General features: G+C 34.8%; 1 protein-coding gene across 3 annotated transcripts in view; it reads right to left on the reverse strand.

The window, feature by feature from the left end:
• The window catches only part of LOC149775659 (protein GUCD1-like), a 60532-nt gene extending 41020 nt beyond the window's left edge, over positions 1-19512 (reverse strand). Inside the window, exons 1-8 of one of the 3 annotated variants that reach the window (XM_089944185.1) lie at positions 19426-19512; positions 17148-17264; positions 11770-11835; positions 9578-9677; positions 6247-6338; positions 4588-4699; positions 1673-1721; positions 420-494 (exon numbers count right to left, since the gene is read on the reverse strand). In XM_089944185.1, coding sequence (XP_089800311.1) covers positions 420-494; positions 1673-1721; positions 4588-4699; positions 6247-6338; positions 9578-9677; positions 11770-11835; positions 17148-17239 — 586 coding nt within the window. In that variant the 5' untranslated portion in view covers positions 17240-17264; positions 19426-19512. The remainder of the gene's footprint in view (positions 1-419; positions 495-1672; positions 1722-4587; positions 4700-6246; positions 6339-9577; positions 9678-11769; positions 11836-17147; positions 17265-19425) is intronic. The other 2 variants (XM_089944186.1, XM_089944187.1) reach the window with 2 other exon arrangements.
• Between the last annotated feature and the right edge of the window lie 923 nt (positions 19513-20435).

Below are 20435 nucleotides of genomic sequence, written 5' to 3' on the forward strand. Positions count from 1 at the left end.
TGAGTTGAGATGGCAGTGATCCGTAACAGAGAGTGCTTTGACTACTCGGCCACTCGGGGCCCCCAAAATCATCTTGCCTAAACAGCATAATACAGCATGCAGATATAACACAGCAAATTCCCAAGACTGCATACACTCTGATATTTTCCAAGTTAATCTAATACATTACTTGTTTTATCCATCTAGAGTGTTACTTGTTAAATTTCTACTTTTCCATGTCAACATTATATTACAGATTTCTAAATTTAATCCTTCAGGTTTTAATAGTTTTATACCTTTGTGGTACTCAAGGCTACAATTAAAATTTTGTGATCCCTAGAACATTAGCAAAAGTGACAATCTTGTATAGGTCTTATAAGCATGAGATGAATAAACAAGATGCACAATTATCTGCTTTTGATTTGCAATAGCTGAATTACCTGTATCGAATGCAGGATTTTTGTAAAAAAGTCTCCTCTTCTTGAGGTCAAAACCACAAACAACCACATAATGTCCTGCAACAGATGATGCTAAATTTATTCATGGTCACATAACCTTCTAATATACAACTGAAATCTGCATTAAGCATGTACCATCGGGAAGGAGATAAACTTACTTCTTAACTACAATGGTCACTTGATACAAATTGATTTTACTTTTACATTTTAACTATTAACTGGCACCATACAGCCATTGTTGTGCTGACATACTATTAAATGCAAATATATAATAGTGTTTCAGATGGTTCCATGAGGCCTAGGACAAATGTCCTGAAGCTTGTAGAATATTCTGGACATCAGGAAATTGCAGGACATCAGGAAATTACAGGGCATCAAGGAAATTGCAGGACAATCCAGAAAATTGCAGGTTAGTGAATGACCAAGGCATTTAAGTACATCACCTAACTAATATGTACCGATTTCACTCATTACTGAAACCATCCAATATCCTGATGGCAGAAGTATATAATCTAAGTTTGATGAAAAATGGATCACAAATATGGCATCCAGAGTGGTAACAAACACAGTCAATCAAATGTGAGATTATGAAATTAACATTTGAGAACCTCACCCATCCAAGATTTTAATGATGTGAACCAATATTTCCACTTTGTTCAAAATGGGACCAGAAATGTCTTCCAAATAAATTAGGCTGTACATTTCTTCAGGTGACTGAGCCCTTCTACAAGATTCTGAATCCACAATCCTGTAACACACACTAAGACTGGAATTACAGTCAAACCTGTCCTGACAGCCACCTTTATATTGCAGTCATCTGGTTATAATGGTCGTTTTTATTTCCCCCCAAGTATATTTTATATTAAAATTAATGTATATAATGGTCACCTGTTTTCTGCAATCAGCAAACTGAGGTCAGGTATTTCCTAACCCAATAATGTTTTTTTCCTGCTTAAACCAATTACTGGAGTGTATCAACAGTGACTACACAAACATGTCAGCCTTATGACCATGACATATCGCTATGCAATACCACATACATTTTTTCTGCCTACCAAAAACAAAATGTATATTTAATGTTTGTGTATATCCCAACATCTAAGTCTCCAAAAACCCATCATAACAGCTATTAGACCTTATTATTTATGATTTTGCTATAAGTTTAAACTGCAAGATACTGGGCTGTAAAATGCAAGAATAATATCTAAAGGTTTGAGTTGGTTTAATAAATTTACCTTGATATCCATCACAACAGGCACTCAGGCATGGAAAGCACATGCATGTCTGAAATTTTTAGATTAATAGAGTTTATTTTGTCTTATAAGGCAAAACTTAAATAACAAGAGTTCTTTTTTGATCTGATAAATTACAAAACTGCAAGTAGGCTAAGGAAGTGATGATCTGAAATAAAATTAATAAAACAAGTTAAATTAATGCTAAAAGGTTTAAGTTATTTGAAGAGTTACATAAATTTCATTTGCAATTAGCACAAATGTAAGAGTATTTATCACACCTGAAAAATACTCATTTTCATTCATGAAACAGCAGGCTAGTGAAATTACCTTGAAGTAGATCTAGATTCCTCAGTCTTTATGTCTTTGCCTTGCATGGTAACATAATGTCATTTATGAGCCATGAAGTATTATTACAGATATAACCCATACATGCCAACCCCTGAGAGATGTATAAGCATACAATTTGCTCAGCATGTCCTTACACTGATCAACATGTGTTAAGAAACAAAGAACAGCTTTGAAATCCAACAAGGTCTCAACTCATCAGTACAAAGCTGCATGCTAAATCTGGTTGGTAAAGTAGTAATGCCGATGAAACCAAGGTCTGGAGGACTGGCAGTCTGAGCAATGACTCTTCTACATGATAATAGGGAATATTGTTATGAAACTAAGCTTGGGGGATAAGTAATCTGGGGAAATAACTCTTCTAAATGAGTATAGGGAATATGAAAATAAATTCAATTCAGGTTTCCATGAATATAATCCTACATGCCAAATCAAGTTGAAATCTAACAAACCAAGGTGTGTGTGTGCATGTGATTTGGATTTTTAATGTAGCTTTAACAATTTTTCAGTATATTTCTATGATGTCTGCAGCATATGAGTCTAAGGTGATGTCTAGCACCGGGCATCATGCTGCAGACAAGTAGCATCAAGTCCCACCCAGTCAAAATATCCTGACACCATGCCAACCAGTCTTAACACTAACCTCTTAATGCAAAGTGCCTAGAAAGGCAACTGTTAATACCATTTTTATAAGTCTTTGGTGTGTTCTGGCTGGGGTTCAAACATGTGATGTCCCACATCCGAGGCAGACAATCTAATCACTGATACCACCAGAGCAGTAACAAACCAAGGTATTATTATGTGTGTGTGTGTGTCTGCGTGCTTTGGATTTTTAATGTAGGTTTAAAAAACTTTCAGTCATATCGCTTTGATGTCTGCAGTGTCAGAATGATGAGCAATTGGGGCCATAATTTGTGATAATTATGTCTTAGAATGCTGGACATTCAACTTATTCAAGGTCCCATTAATATAAAACCACATAAAAAATTGGACTGAGAAACAAAAATCTTGGAAATGTAAAGTTATAGGAAATGAAACTTAGGACAATGGGCCAAAAGAGACTAGAACTCTTCTAAACAATGACATCGAAGGCAATCAATTAAACTATTTCAAGAGTTTGTCACTACAATGCTGCATACCAAATTTGGTTAAAATCCATTAATTCTCACTAAAGTTTTCCTGTATAAATCAAGTTGTTGATGGATGGATGAACATCCAGATAGACTGATAGATGGAGGGGATGAGACTTCAACAAGCAGGACCCAAATTACATATATAGAAAAATTATGACATGGGCATATTACCCTAACTAATACAGTAGTCATGTAATAAAAGGTAATTAGAAAGGGTTGAGTGTTATCATGGCTGCTTTTATTTAATATCTGATTTGTCATTAGCCCACAATGAAAACAGCAATGGATCCTGCAAACTACAATCTGTTCCTCAGAGCCTGATACAGAAGTTGGAAATCCATTTAGGAGTATATGAGGATTATTGGACCATGGCTCCTCTAAATGAAATGCAACTTCATCTAGGTCTCATCAATACAGCATCCATGTAAAGATAAAGATAAAAGTTGATTAACAAGGGCCATAACTCTGTCCAAAATAGATTAGACAAGACACATAGGTCTATGAAACAATGCTCACATCAAACTGCATCCCAATATGTTGAATGGCTCTTAAGCTGTGCTTATTACAAGCAATCCATAAAGTTGATTGACAAGAGCCATAACTCGGTCCAAAACGGTGCTGATGATATGAAACTGGTAAAACACACATCTAGGTCTAAGAGACATTGCTCTTACCAAATTGTCAACTGATTCCTGATGTATGCTGATTGTAAGCAACATTCCAAGATTCTATCAAATGACAAGAATCTGCTTTATACGGGGATATAACTCTTTCCAAATTGGACTACCTCAGATGAAACCCATTGAAAGTATATGTAAGTATAGAAGACAATGTTCATATCAAATTGCACCAGAATAAGCTGAATGGTTCTTGAGCTGTGCCAGTTACAAGCAACATCCCAAGTGAAGATGTGATGCTAATTGTCAAGGAACTTTATCCAAAATAGCATGGACAAAACAAAATCCATAAAAGGCAAATGTAGGTTTATGTGACAATGTTCATACCAAACTGCATCATAATATGTTTATTGGTTTTTGAACTTTACCAATTACAAGCACCCATGTAAAGATGTAATGTTCATTGTAAGGGCATAACTGTCCAATAAGACAAAATCCATAAAGGCACATTTGGCTTGAAAAGACATGTACACCAAATTGCATCAGAATAGAGAGTACAAAGATATGGTGATGGGGGGAGGGGGATAGAGAACTGATGTACAAAGGCAATAACTCCAATATTACTTGACCTGAAAAGGCAAAACCGTTAATAGGCATTAAAACATTTGAGAAAAAAAATGAGACTATATATGCAAATGTATGCAAGGTACAAAAACAATAAAGTGAAGGTATGCTGATGGTTCAAAGGTAATGAGGAAGTTCTTTTATGATGTCAACTTATTCTGAAATTGATGAAGGCATGATGAGATCTTTGACTCACCCTACATCTATGTCTGTCACACCAGATGCATTCAAGGTAGTTCCAATCTACCAGAAATACTGCAATATTGCCCATCTGTATATGTTCTATGATTTCCTCCATGGTAACTGACCTGGAATGGTACTTAGACAAGTCAAGGGAGGTAATTTAAGCTAAGCCTTAAAATGATAAATTTTTTGTACCTATGTTTTTACAAAACTTTAAGTTAAGGGTATTAAAATTTTGTCTCATAAAACTAAACTCTGAATAGCATGGAAATATACAGTGAAACCTCTCAGGCCTTAAACCCTAAAAAAGTAAGTGAAATTAAAACCAAATTTTAACTTTTATACCAGGGACATCGGTTCAAACAAGTTTTACTTTCTGGACCATCTGGGTCTATGCCAATTGCAGTATTACGTGCATTTTACATGAATTTAGTAGTTCCCATCATAGTATTATATAAATAACTGTAACTGTATAAAATGAAATCAGAAAAGGGCTGTTCCATTAAAACATACATGGAACCCAAGGAAGGCACTTTTAATGTGGGGTACTCACAATAGATGCAATTTAGAATTTTCTTATCCTTTTAATATAAACTCTGTGAAATCAAAGTACCCTGACATATATTTTTAAAAAGCTGCCTTCCCTGGGTACCATGTATGTTTAAATGGAACAGATAGTAGACTAGACTGTACAATGTGCAGTATTTCCCAACAAAGAGATAGACTGGTGGCGAGCCTAATAAATTCATACAAAATATATTTTCAGAAAAGAGTTCTCACTGGATAAATATTGTTAAATTCATCAGGTCATAAGAACAATAGTTCTGTAACCAGCTTTATATATAACAATTCAACTATCAAGACAATGTGGCTCAAAGAGGGAAGCTAAAATAAAACACCGCTAAACTTTTAGTAGTGATAAAAACAGAAAAATTACATGCAAAATTAAACCCTGTGTAATTAATTTAAAGATGTTAAACCATTTGTTGGGATCCGAAATGAGTGCAATAATTTGTTATTGTGAACATCACAAAAATATCAATCCTAATAGATCTTTCAGTCACAGTGACCATGACATTTGACCTTTTGATCCCAAAATTGTAAGAGTTCTTCCATACCCAAAGTGCAAGAAAATCACATGTGTTGGTAACTGTAGATGGTGGAGAACTCAAGTCCTTGTACAGAAATTATTTTCAGTCATTAAGTCACAGTGACCACGACCTTTGGCCTCAAAATCAACATGGTTCTTTTTTTAAACCCCAAATGCAACCCAACCACAGAAATTTGGTAACTGAATATGGTGGAGAACTCACATTATTGTGTAAAAAAACAATTTATCTTCCTTCAGTCTCAGTGACCTTGACCTTTGATCCTAAAACTAATAGGGTTCTTCCTTAGCTGAAGGGCAAGCTATCCAGAATATTTGGCATTGTACAGAAACTAAACTGATGACAGACAGATCATGATGGTGAACATCATAACATAATACATTTGGCTTTATGGAGGGCATATACAAATCAAAACACAAATTTAGAGCCAACATCATTATTTCCAAAGTTCTACTATAAACCTTTTCAAAATTCTTTTCAAAGCTCTTTCTTGCTGTAGATCTGAAATTAAAGAAGAAAAACATCTGAAGTTATCAAAACTTGTGCAAAAAGGTGTAACATGCCTTTTCTCAATAATTATTCCCAGAGTGAATGCATCTTGGAACAATTTGTTGACTCGCTCCTCATCACTTGTGAATCGCCTCTTGTAAAATCTCTAAAACCGTAGTAAAATATAATCTATTAATAAAGTCCATGATGATTAGGTATTCCTAATTAACAAGAAAATTACCATTTATAGCAAGACACATGGAGATGAAATATTATATTTAACACTGCAGTTCTTAATACTCACGGTGTTTTAAAATATTAGCCTAATTATTGTGGAAACTGCCCATAAGCTTCAAAATACACCTAATAAATATTAAGATTGCTGCTTTATATTTTGATTGACATTTTATTCAGATACACACCATCTTACAATTTGAAACAAATGAAGAAAGCATAATGAAACAATCTTTACAATATCAGGCCTCCAAAGAAAATGTTTGAATTGCTACCAATCCTGTATGACAAGACACTAAAAATGTGACAACATTTACTTACCCATCACCTAGCTATATGATTAATGTTATTCAGGCTACGTTCAACAGTTTCATATTTTGCACAGGGTTAGATTTTTAAAGAAAAGAATTTCCCCAGTTTTCATCAATGGATATACTGGCTATTTAAAAAAGGCCTTGTATATCTTAGGTATTGTTCAAAGAACTAATTCCCTTTATTTTAGTGTATGACTGATGTGTGTAATATGGGTAACAGAATATACAGCTTGGCCTTACTTCAGATGAGCACCTTTGAAATATATGCTAGCTCTGCTTGCTCATTTTCACTTCCTGGACATCTAAGGCAAATTGTAAAAAAAGAGCCAAAAACTTTTTTTTACATTTTATATATTTGGTAATTCAGACACTGCACCTTCAGAAGCTGGTATTGTCTAGTCGGTCAAAATTCCTTTTCCCTATTTTAATAACTGCCAAAGACAGTGTACTGCAGGCAAATTCAGACTGGCATTTTGAGCACAAGGGAACAGTCGTTTTAGTTATCTGTGTGCTAAGATTAGGTACAATTTCCACAAGTACAATATCCAAAGAAATTTCAGCCATAATACATGAAAGTAACAAAAGGGTAAAACCAACAATCTCTCCAATGTGCATGCTGCAAATGTATACAACCTCACCTTACACCTGCCACTCTCTCAGAAGTTCACAATATATGTACAGCGTCCATTCAGTTACTTGTTTGCATATGTGCAGGGCAGAGTGCTCTCCCTTTTGAGAAGATGCTCTGCTGCTATTATTGCTCCTTTTACCTCCCCTGTATACCATAGTCATAAATAAAATATTAAAAATGCCTTTTGATCAAAATAATGGAGATTTTTCATCATCATTTCATGCTGTAGATGATTATAAACCTCTATGAAATACATGATTCAATGATTCAGATTTACAGGAATAGAGGGCAATCTCTATATGCTCCTAATTTCCTACATTTTGCCACTATGAATAGTATCCAGTGTTGCATCTAAAAATCTTTTAATGCAACAGCCCTCAAAATGGATGAAAAAAGTTCTTCTGACACTGGTTTTAATGATTCCACACCATTCTTTCCTCTGCAAATGCAAACACTATGCATTCAACTGATCCTCGAATGATCAAGACAATCACAATGTTAAAAAAGCTGTCATATTGTCCCATGGTTTCTTCTTGCTGGGGTAAGCAGGCTTCAATTTTCTGTTATTTCTGGTCGTTTACTATTTCAGTTATGTGTTTTTTTTACAAATTTTATTTTGTTTTATAAAAGTTCTTTTTAGGCTAAAGAATTGTGTAATTTTTGGTAAAAATGATGATTGCCAATTATGATGCACTCATTGTAATTAGAAATTTTCCTTCTGCCCTTAAAGCTTTCTCTTCTACTCCTTTCTCTATGATCAAAACTACATTAAAACCACGTTGTTTTCTACTACTATCTTAGTTTTCATTTTAATGTAACTTATAATGTGAATGTGGTATTGACTGTATTTACAAAACGAAAGACAAAGTTCAAAATATATTGGCAATGGCAAATCCTTTTGCCTCTTAAGTGAAGAGGAAAATAATGTCCAAATTAAAACAACATCAGTTCTTTTATTAAACATACTCATTTTTTCTCCCCATTAACTTTATACTTTCAGAATTGTGCAATAATTCTCGATACTGCATTCCTTCATACTGGATGACACATGCATCTAAAAACAGAGCATTGAGTGTTAGACCTACTTTTTATTGTAAACAAACAATGGATTCTCATGTAGCAGATGGTGGTTCTTTCCGGGGTTTTCCCCAGTTCTTCCTCAACCATTTATACTGGCCGCCATGTATAGCCTATCTTGTGCTGAAAAATGGTGTTAAACCATACAACAACAACCAAACAGAAACAAGACAGATGTGAAAGAGGTTACTAAAACTCAACCTGCACTTGTTTGTTTCACTTGGGTCACAAAGGTTATTGTGAACCAATGCTTGCTGTTGATGATGCTGGATCTCTATTTTTCAATAAAGCTTGAATGTAGGCCACTTGGACATATTAAAAAAAAAACAAACATATGTCGGGTATTTCCAATTATTAGATCTGTCTATGGATGAACTAAATAAGCCGTTTGAGCCATTTGAAAGTACAGATGATATAGATGACAAAGCCTATGAGTTCTTCCCTAAAGATACTTTCAGTAAAACAAGTGATTGAATTTGATATCTGTAATGTCCAGCAATAGCTCTTAAGACAAGAAATGTGAGATATGCTGTACTGAAAATATCATTCCTAATCATTTAAACACTTACTAAGCAGAAAATAACAATTTACAAATCAAATAGTTCAGACTATGAGCTGTACTCTCAAGAATCTACAGAAAAAAGCACAGAAAGGAGTCTTAAGTTCAAGGGTTATCCTGTCACTCTCAGAAACTGCCTATTTCACAAGTCCATCCAAACATTAAATTTGCAAAATTGCAATTGAAGAAAGCAAGTTTTGGTAGAAATGAATAAATCTCAGAGCTGATTAGCCAATATGATGAAGAAGTCTTAATTTCTGCGGGTGAAAATGGCTCTATATGTGTTAACACTACACAATCTTGATACCTCAATTAATTTTTATGTATCCCACACCAAAGTGAGTATTTCAATTCTGTATGGTAAGTACAAGGAACAATGTAGAGCACAATGTTTTATACACTATTTTTATTAGATTTTTATGTGTTCAAGTACTTATAAGTAATATAGTAATTAATTATAATTTTCTTTGGTACGTAAAATCAGCAAAATGTTAATGATATTCTCTTGATATAAAATCAAAGGATAAAGAATAGTTAATACTTGTTAAGGCTTGATGATGTATGAAAATTGAGATTACCAACATTATTACCTCTTTGGAGTATGTTTTGTCCACTCCTAGTGTGACTGTGCATAGCTTGTGTCGAATGTCATACTTCTGCAGCAAGACAGCAAGATCAATGGTCCATATACTGGAAAACAAGACAGCAAGATCAATGGTCCATATACTGGAAAACAAGACAGCAAAGTTTACCAGTAACATGTACAACTCAAAGGTGAAGAAGCTTGACTTGAATCCTGTCTCTTATTAAATTTTCAGGAAATCATGTAAAATATGGTAATCCCTTTCTTGTAATAGGCAATCTGGGTTCCATAAAAACTTTGTTTCAGCTGGGTGTTTACCATAACAAGTTGTTGAACTTTTTATACAAAATATCTGGTACAAAATCTGCACCTTTTGTGGTAAGAAATCAGCTCTTGTAGCCCTTAAGTATTAATTGTAAGGCGTCTTCTAGCAAGGGATTATTGTTTCAAGTATAAATTTTCAATTGCACAAATACTCAAAGGGATGACAGCACACAGGGCTGTCTGATTGTGTATGATGCAATGACAGACTGGGACAAATAATGTTTATAGCTGGGTGTGTACAATGCAGTGAAAGATAGGGAAAAACAATGTTTCCATTTGGGTGTGTACAATGCAGTGGCAGACTGGGACAAACACTGTTTCCAAATGGGTGTGTATGATGCAATGACAGACAGGGACAAATAATGTTAACTGCTGGGTGTGTATGATGCAGTGGCAGGTAGGGGTGAACAATGTTTATTGCTTGGTGTCTATGATGCAATGGCAGATGGGCCAAACAATGTTTCAGCTGGGTGTCTACAGGGCAGGCGCTACCATATAGGCAAACTAGGCAGCCGCCTAAGGCGCTGATTTCAGGAGGCGCATTTTTAAAAAAAAATATATTGTTTATAAATTTTGAAGTTGATATTTTCGGGGGGGGGGGGCACCAGAATCTAACCTTGCCTAGGGTGCCAGATAGTCTGGCCAGGTCTGGCGCCTGCCCCGGGTGTCAATGATGCAGTGGCAGATGGGGCAAACAATGTTTTCAGCTTGGAGTGTATGATGCATAAGCAGACTGGGACAAACAATGTTTCCAGCTGGATGTGTATTATAGAATAGCAAATATAGGTGAATAATCTTTACTGCTGGGTGTGTACAATGCATTGGCTGGTAGGGGTGAACAATGTTGATTGCTAGGTGTCTATGATGCAATTGCAGATGGGGCAATGTTTCCAGCTTGGTGTGTATGATGCAGTGGCAGATTGGGACAAATAATGTTTTTAGCTGGGTGTGTTTTATAGAATAGCAAATATAGGTGAATAATCTTTACAGCTGGGTGTACTGCCTATGGGTGAGATAGGTAATACAGCATAATCATGAATATCATTTGTTATAATTGTTCAGCCAATCAAATTTATGCCCTCCTGACTAAATGTTGTTGTTGTTGTTGTTGTTTTGGGGCTTAACGCCATTTTTCAGCACACGATAGGCTATACATGGCGGCCAGTATTAATGGTGGAGGAAGAACCCGGGAAAACCCCGGAAAGAACCACCGACCCACGAGAAGCTACTGGCAAGCTTTCTCACATACCCACATTGGCTGAATCCTAGACTCGAACCGCCGCAGACAGAGGTGAGATGGCAGTGATCCGTAACGGAGAGCGCTTTAGACCACTCGGCCACTCGGGGCCCCCTGACTAAATGTAGGAAATCTGATACCAGAATAAAGTTAAGTTAACATGTCATAACAATAATTGTAAATCAAAATAAAATTATTATTGAACATTCAATTTTGCTCATAATTTTGGCACTGATCATATTTAAGTCCATTCCTCTTTTTAAAAATTAAAAATATTTTGGTGAAAATTTGAGGGTAAGAGTTTTAGTCTTTAAAAAAATGGGGGGTCCAAAATGGTTTCAACTTTATGATGAAGAAATATGTACAGCTGTTAAGATATATAAACTAAACAGAGATAAACTAGGCAAACTAATAACCTTAATTAAATATATAGGAACCACTATTATGCAGAATATAGAAGACAATGACATCAAAGTCTTAGAAAGCACATCATAATATGTGAGATAATTTACATTTCAGTCTTGACAAAATATGTCAAACAGGTGATTTGTGAGTTAAAATAATTAACTGAGACAAATAGAAAATGGATGGGCAGATGAAAAGATAACCACATTTGGGGCCTTTTTTTTTACTCATACCTTTCACCACACTGAAGGGAGTCAAGGTCTGAGGTGTAGACATTGTGAGGATCAAAACCTAGATATCTGCAATCAGAAACATAAGCAGTGAATTATTGTATAAATACATGTAAATTATTGTATAAATACATGTAAATTAAATTATAGCACTCATAACATAAACCCAATGCTCAAGTTTCCAGTTTTTAAATGTCATATTTAGGAGAACAGGAGGCCCACATCAGGCTGCTATCTCTCATCTGACTTAAAATACTTTAACAATAGACCATTTTACTGAGCATGCTTATCCTGTACTAAAAGAACACAATTTATGTAAACTACCTTCCAAATTTTTTATCGTATTAATTTTACCTACTTTAATATATCCTGATAAAAGGTCATGCAAAAGAAAAGAACATCTTTATTATGCATTGTTTCTTGCACATAGCTAAAGTGATCCATGATCCTCCTGATATAACAACCATTTACCAAGCGGATGAGAAATCAAGTATTTAGATCTGGAGATAATATACACAGATCTCACTTTCTATTACAATGACAAATTATGTTTATTTACCAAGATGAAGTAAACTCCAACTGGAATTCAGTTTCCAGAGTGACAACAAGCTTAGCTAATCTAATATAAGATTACCTCATTAAATACACATAGATCTTGCTTATAACATTTTGATGATGTAAGATTATTTAACTAGTTTGATCAAATTATGAAAATATAGTTGCTACAGACAACCAGATGCATTGGTCATGTTATTAATATGCATGAATTTACTGACTACTTCATTAAATAAAGATATTGATGACTTACGCCTATTTACCAAGTTTGATCTCAACTCCATCAAAAATAGTCTGTAGAGTGGTAAAACAAACCCAGTCAGTCAGTGGCAAAAATGAAATATGCATTAGTCTTTCACATAATAAAAATCATCAAACATCTTGATGATGTTAACCTAATTACAAAGTCTCTCAAGTCATAAGAATCACAGCCAGTCATGAGCAAGATCATCTGATTAATGTGTAGCTTTTGCTCACAGTGCAACACATCATATATCATAAAAAAAATATAAGCCTATTTCTAAAGTTTGATAGTCACTAATGTATTTACAAACTCAGTCAATATAGATTCAACATTTCCTCATTAGTATGTATGGACTTGTCCCTATTCGCCAAGTTTAATCAAAACTGGATCAGAAATAGTCTCTGGAGTGGCAACAGCTCAGCCAGTCACATGCAAGACCATCTCAATAATATGATAAATCCCATGCATTATCTATGTGAGATCATGCTGAAATTTTTAGTGATCCAAATCAGATCAAAATTATGGTGTCCAGAGTGGTAACAAGCTCAGCCAATCTGATACACAATTTTCTCATTATGCATATGCAGCTTGCTCATTACTGAACTCGTCCAAGATTATGAAGACAAGAGACCATCTTTCAACCGGAGTTCAAGGTCCCCATGAGAGAGAAGTAATATTTCAATCAGAGTTCAAAGACTCCAGGAGAGATAAGTAATATTTCAACCAGAGCTCAAGGTCCCCAGTAGAGATAAGCATTGACAAGTTGATGAGATCTTGGCTTGAGGTACTGCCAAAAGTGTCAGGATTCTGTCTATAATGTCCAGTGGAACTCAGCCAAGATTGGTGTGGAAATTATTCCTATATAAACAAAATCCTGCAAAGGGTCTGGCTCCATTAACTATAGGCTCAGAATAAGTCCTAGCTGAGTCACTGGACTAACTGCAGGACAGATCTTGTAGGAGAGACTCTCTGAGGCAACTGTGCAACAACCAGTCACTGAAAATAATGGAAGATGGGGATCCCCAGGGACCTCATGTGGGTGGCATCAAATGCCATTGCCTTGGTATAAACTATGACAGTGGCAGTTAAGACAAAAATGCCTTTTTAAAGCTGCATACAACATACACACTGTTTTATAGCTGAAATCTATTGCTTTTGAAAACTGAAAGAAATAATTTTATTTTTATTCATTCTATCCATGCGTTACAGAAACCAGCCAGAATCGAGGGGACTGAAACTGTTCCAACAGTCCTTGCAACATGTACAATTATATGTGGCTGAGTATTTAATTTAAGGCTAACATGTGTACATAAGCTGTTAATTAAATTACTGTTGTAACCTGGAAAGCTAAGGCCAAATGTTTTCTGAGGTGTCATACTTAATAAAGGGATCAAAGGTAATCCATGATGGCTTTCAAGTCTTCAAAGATGGCACAAAATAAAGCATTTTGATTTTTTAATGGTCTTGTTTAATAGCTATTGTGTTGTTCAAGTTCAAGAGGTTTCGAGGTAAAGTTTAAAAAATAATAACTGAAGCTGTCTCATGCTCACTCTTACACTAGTTACCCATATTATGAGGCACCTATGAGCAACATCAAAAGCATATTGAGAAATGTATAAAGCACGACACACTTCAGAACATAATGAACATAAATAATGTTGATCCAAGGAGGGCATTAACAAAGCAATTAGACGATGGCTGACCTCAGGAGCTGGAGGAAAACATTGCATGACATGAAATATTTTGCGATCTGAATAAACAAACATGTCAATTTAATATGGTTGTTTTTTAACTTTTCATATTTAAACTATAGCAATTGCAACATTGTGTGACATGTAACAGTAAATAAAAAATAGGGCAATTTTGGGCATATGGAAATAGGAGTCTGGTTTATGGAATTTGAGTCAGGGCTAGTAATTTATTGAAAGTCACCAGCCCTGGGCCTATGTTTAAGAAATTTTTCTTTGAGCACTGTGTTTGCTCTGCCCAATTCATATTGATTTTTTTCATATATGTGATACTATTGGCTGACAAGGTGTTGACAGCAGTCTAGCAAATATCAATCCCTGGCTCATACAGTAAATTTATTATGGATAGTGTTCAATCAGTAGAATTTATACCAGAGGTAAACCAAGGATAATTAAGACTCGTGCTACAGCCCAAATCAACATGTGTCATAAAAACAGACTGACTGGAATTTTGATTACTAGAAATGGGTAAAATTTATATTCCAAGCATCAAAATCTGAATATACATATCTACTGAGAACCTTGTGTGTATGTGTGTGTGTGTGTCTGTCTGTCTGTCTGTCTGTCTGTCTATCAATCTATCTATCTCTATCTCTCTCTCTCTCTCTCTCTCTCTCTATATATATATATATATATATGACAATAAGTTCTTTACAACTGTTCTAAAACTGAGGAATCTCTAATGAATAATTAAATGACAAGTGTAGTATTTAAATAAAAAATAAATCAGTCACAAAAATACATCGAATACAATTTTAATAAAACACGGGGATGTGCATGGTAAAGAGGTTCCCACTAAATACAGAGATGAAGGCAGGCAATTTCCCATTTTCTATTAGAAGGTTCCTCCTACAAACTAAAAAACAGTGTTACTTTTGATTTTACTACATTATATAATAGGTCTGTATCAATGTTTAGCTATGCCAATATGTCATCAGCTGGCAGTAAGTGGCATACCTAATTAAGCCTTTTATTACTAACATACACACACACACACACAATCCTGCTTACCAATTACATAGTTACATTAAATCATTTTCAAATTTATTCAAACCAAAGCTTCAAATATACAAATCTATTAGCATCATAAAGCCTTTATTATGCTATACAATTAGCATTCATATTTATCTGTATGCAAGGACTATCAGTTTTAATACTAAACAGCTTGCTGATAAGTACTCTTGATTGTCCATTTGATATAAAAGTTAAAGAAATTAAGATAACAATTTTTTTCTAGTAAAATATCTTTCTTCCATAATCCTTACACACTCATAGTACCTTAGAAGAACTACTACTACCTTGCAAATCCAGCCCTGCAAACTAGATCTTGTTAAAGTTGGTCCAATAGTCAAAGGTTTGGCCTTCACTTGGACCTAAGAATCATTGTAATGGAAGACCAAGGTGGCCTAGGACTAAAATATCTACAGCCACACTGACCAAACTGAGCAGGTGAATTAATTCTCTAACAGGTGGATTGTTCCATATAAGCAAGAAAGCCACCATTGTACTAATTCTCGTACCTGAGGAACACATGCTCTGTTTACGCGAGTATTGAGTTCCAGACCTGGAAGAGGGGCCCCAAGTGGCCAAGTGATCTAAAGTGCTCACCATTCCGGATCACTGTCATCTCACCTCTGTCTGCGTTGGTTCGAGTTCAAGGCTTGGTTAACATGGGTACATGGGAAAGCCTGCCAGCAGCTTCTCGTGGGTCGGTGGTTCTTCCCTGGGTTTTCCAGGGTTCTTCCTCCACCAGCTATACTAGCCACCATGTATAGCCTATCTTGTGCTGAAAAATGGCGTTAAACCCTAGAACAACAACAACCAGATCCGGAAGACTTGTTGGAGAACTGCCAACAACCATTCGAGGGAAGGTGTCTGCTACAAAGAGTGTTGGATGATGCTTGGGCCTTGTAACTGAAAATGTAAGTTGCCCAAGACATCAGTAACTCTGCCAGCTGTGGAAGCAAATGAAAGTAGGTTCTTCCTTTAGTCAATGATCATATGATGTTGGAACTGTAGACCAGGCTGGCATTGTAGAGGAAGGATGAAGAGAAATATCTGATGTGAGTAGTAAAATCCAATAAATATGAGGGAATGTGAGAGCAAGATTTTGTCATAAAGGTATTAAAGCTGACATCTCTTGTGCTACCTTCAAAATAGCTTCAGAAAAATGTCAAGGATGGTGCACGGAAAAAGCACTGAAGAGTCATTGTTGATGCTTATGAAGTGGTTGCTACAATATCCATTGAAAGACAATGTTACCTGTAGGAAAGGCCTAATGATGTTCTATAAAGTTAAAGTAAAGCATCGTGTAATAACTATGGAGTGGACATAAGACAAGAACCTATTAATTACATCTATAGCAATGTGAGGGGTGTGCCATCATGGCCCATGCAGTTATGCACCACTATGTTTGCGGAGACAGGAAAGTGATAATGCTGAAAATTCAGAAACTTTGTTGTTGATGAAAGAAAGAACAGAAAGTTGGAATTGTAAAGATGAAGCATACTGCTCTACAAAGCAGAAACTCCTCTAACATTTTTACACTAAAACACTTTAATTTATTTTGTGAAGCACCTGTCTGTAGCGTGCTTGCTACTCAGTATACAAGCAAAATAATCACTATCTAACTGGTGGGCAGAAAACTCATCGCTTTTAGCTAACAAATTTAAGCTCAGGAGTACTGGATTTGCCTGCTGGTAGTAGTTCTCCTAAGGTATTAGGATTGGTTAACATATTTGAGGAAGAAAAAAACATTTGTGAAGAGAAGAAAAAAGATAAAAAAGAAAGGAGGATAAACATGCAATAAAATGGAATTACTAAGGTGTACTTACCTGAGCACCATTGATGAGCATGCCAGCCCACAGTCCCAGCTGTAACTCTGTATGCACGTTGGTACATTGTGGACTACTTTGGACTCTGTCATGCTGCCTCCACTGTCAGCATAAATCCTTGCCAATTATTGCCAAAAAAAGTTTGCACAATTAATGCAAGTTCAGATACAAAGGCAGCATGTACCAATGTTTTTATTACTTTTTTGTCTCTCCTTCACTCCTACAAACTTTCTAGACAGTAGTCTATAATACCAGTATTTTTCGAGGTAAGCAGTTTGCTGTAAATCTCAATCAATATTAAGTCCCTACACTAGTCTTGATGGCATTCAAGGTTTCAGGAAGTCAATTAAAAAGATCTGAAATTAAATTTTCAGATACCTGTCAAAGTCTAAAATCTAAAAAGTTGTTGATGAAGGGAAAAGAATTTCTTTCTGATATTTTGTTCCACAAACTGACAATTTGAAAAGTAATAACTTGGTATCAAAAAAACATTCTAATACGAGACCATGTATATCACATTCCACAAGAGTGTAAAGCTTTACTGAAAAGAATACACTGGAAAAGAACATTATCTGTGTTCTAATTGGCTAATGATGTTGCAGTTATTTTAATTCATGATGGATTGGAACTGCTCCACATATATACATGTTTCCCTTATTACTGTATCTTAAAGAGACCGTACCAGTTGCCAAAATGGAACTGACTAGTGCATTTACAGATGTCAAAACTTTGGGAAATTTCTATTGGGTACCCGTAGTCCTAACGATCGATTACTCGGGTACCTGAACCTAGGGAAACTGTATTATATGTGAACCTGAAGTGCTTTGTTTTAGGTTCACATGTGCCAACCCCAAAGAGAGGTATAAGCGTAATTATTACTAATATAAATGGTAAAAGAGTGTAATCTGAGCATAAAAAGAGCAATCTATATAGTACATGCCATAATTACAGAAAACTATGAAAAACATAAATTTAATTTTGCTACTTCTTGGATCTGCAGTTAAAAGTTTTTCCCACAAATTTGCTAAATGTATGTGGATTAGTAATTAGTACACGAGTATAGACAGGAAGAAATTGATAAATTATTTATAAATAACACTCACTTTAATTAGTCTACATGTCTACAGTAACTTTCGCAAACAATCTAAAAGTCCACAAATGATAATTATCCTTGACCTGCCTTTCCATAAGACAGCTTAACCAGGCAGGTATTGAACTCACAAACATTGGATTATGAGTCTGATTCTTGACCACCCAAGCTACAATGTCTTCCCAGAATTAAGAATATGAAATGAATGTGAGATAAATGGTTCTGCCTCCATCATGTTCCTTTCAATTCATGTATTACCTTAACATATCAAGAACTGCAATAAATGGCTATTATTCTTTTATATAAAATTATTTATAGTGCTTTAAGGAATCAGTATGCTACTATAATTGAAGAAAATATGCACAGAATTACTAACCTAATAAATGCCAAGGAATTTGAGCATATATTACTATACATGTGTAAACCAACGCCATTTGATTTGTTCTGTTTTTCTGCTTAACACTAAAACCTTCAACTGTGAAAGAATCACTAACATCTGATTTTGGAATGGTTTCACATAACCAAAGACATGAAAAGTATTCTGTTAGTCAAGTAGAAAAGATAGTCCATCATATTATAAAAGCTGTGGTGTTTGTGATTGTTTGTGACATTTGTATTTGAGTATACCTACTGTCATTGAGTTTTATCATTTTTATCTTGTACATGACCATAATAATGATTTGCTTCCATAGTTTGTTCAACTTTGCAATAGGTTTGAATATATGGTGTGGATAGACAGATGTGGTGAAGAACATACTTTGGATGAAGAACTGATACTTCCAAAAGTAGTAAGTAGAAGTAAGTGCAACAGGATGATCTGTGCGGTAAATTGATGGTCTTATGAAATTAAAAACTTTATTTAAAAAAATACCGACTTCTTTTCTCATCCAAAAATTAGTTTGTAAAACCAGATTGACACCGTTAGAAATCAACAACTAATCAAGACCAAGATCAAGATGAACTATCAAATTATAATCACATGGTCCAGGAATCGCTGAACTGAAGCTTTTATTTAACTAAAACCTACTGATTTAGTTAATCCATCAAGTGGACAGCGTCACCTATTTTCGATATTCAAACCAAAGTCTAATACATAGTCATTTTCCTTAATAGTAAGTAAAAATTCCATTCAAAAAAATTAGTGTTTAACGTTATACTCAAAATGTATCGTGTAAATTTGGGATATACCATTCATATTACTTTGGAATACGTCTGCAAAAACACATGAATACTAATATGTCACTACTTTCTATATTGAAGAAAAGAAAACGTAATTAAGGGGAAATTACTCTAACATCGAGAATATTACTCGTGATTATCAACGAGTTAATTTCCGCGGGTATTTTGGTTGAGGGTGGGGAGATGGGGAACCACGCTTAGACGTGAGTGGAAAAGAAATAAAAATAATATTTTTAGGCTTGAAATCTGAAATAAGTCCAACAGATTCAGTTTTCGAGTACCACTTTTAAAAAAAAAATTGATGTCTTTTTTAAAAAATCCTAACACGAGTATATGTACAAATGGGTCATATTGTTTCAGAACATTTACCTATAAACAATATATAAGTAATAAGATAAGATAAGATAACATAAGATAACATAAGATGAGATAAGATAAGATAAAAATTCTTTATTTCAGACTACGAAGTCCATACCTCTAAACTGAACTATAATTATAAAGTAAAAACATTGTAAACATAAAAGAACATAAATATCATAAATACAAGTATACGGATACATCTACAACAATTAAGTGTGTCATACTTTGTTAAGAAAGAAATTAAATGGCACATTTAAAGAGTAATTTGTTCCATCTACTAATAATATGATAATTTAAATGAATGTCATAGTTCCAATTAGTTCCACCTAGGAAGACCAAATAGAAAACGAAGACTATTATTATAACCAATAACTAGTTTTCTTTTCATACATCCACTAAAGTTTGTCCACAGAGGAGCACAATACATAGTGCAGCAATAAGATTTGAATATTCTAATTTTGATATTCAATGAATAATTCTTAAATTTACGTAGAAGCATGTTTGTTCGAGTACACAAAATCGGTAATGTCTCATCATATCTTCATTATCCGACAGTAGTGAAGTGGGCCAACCTAGCGTCAAGGGGAATTAGCATTACAGAACCCCTTGGGCCACTCTACCGTCAAGGGAAATTTAACATGGGGAAAACTCATGGGCCA

The sequence above is a fragment of the Sinohyriopsis cumingii genome, chromosome 19 (genome assembly GCF_028554795.1).
Source record: "Sinohyriopsis cumingii isolate HCF-2022 chromosome 19, ASM2855479v2, whole genome shotgun sequence".
Taxonomy (NCBI): domain Eukaryota; kingdom Metazoa; phylum Mollusca; class Bivalvia; order Unionida; family Unionidae; genus Sinohyriopsis; species Sinohyriopsis cumingii.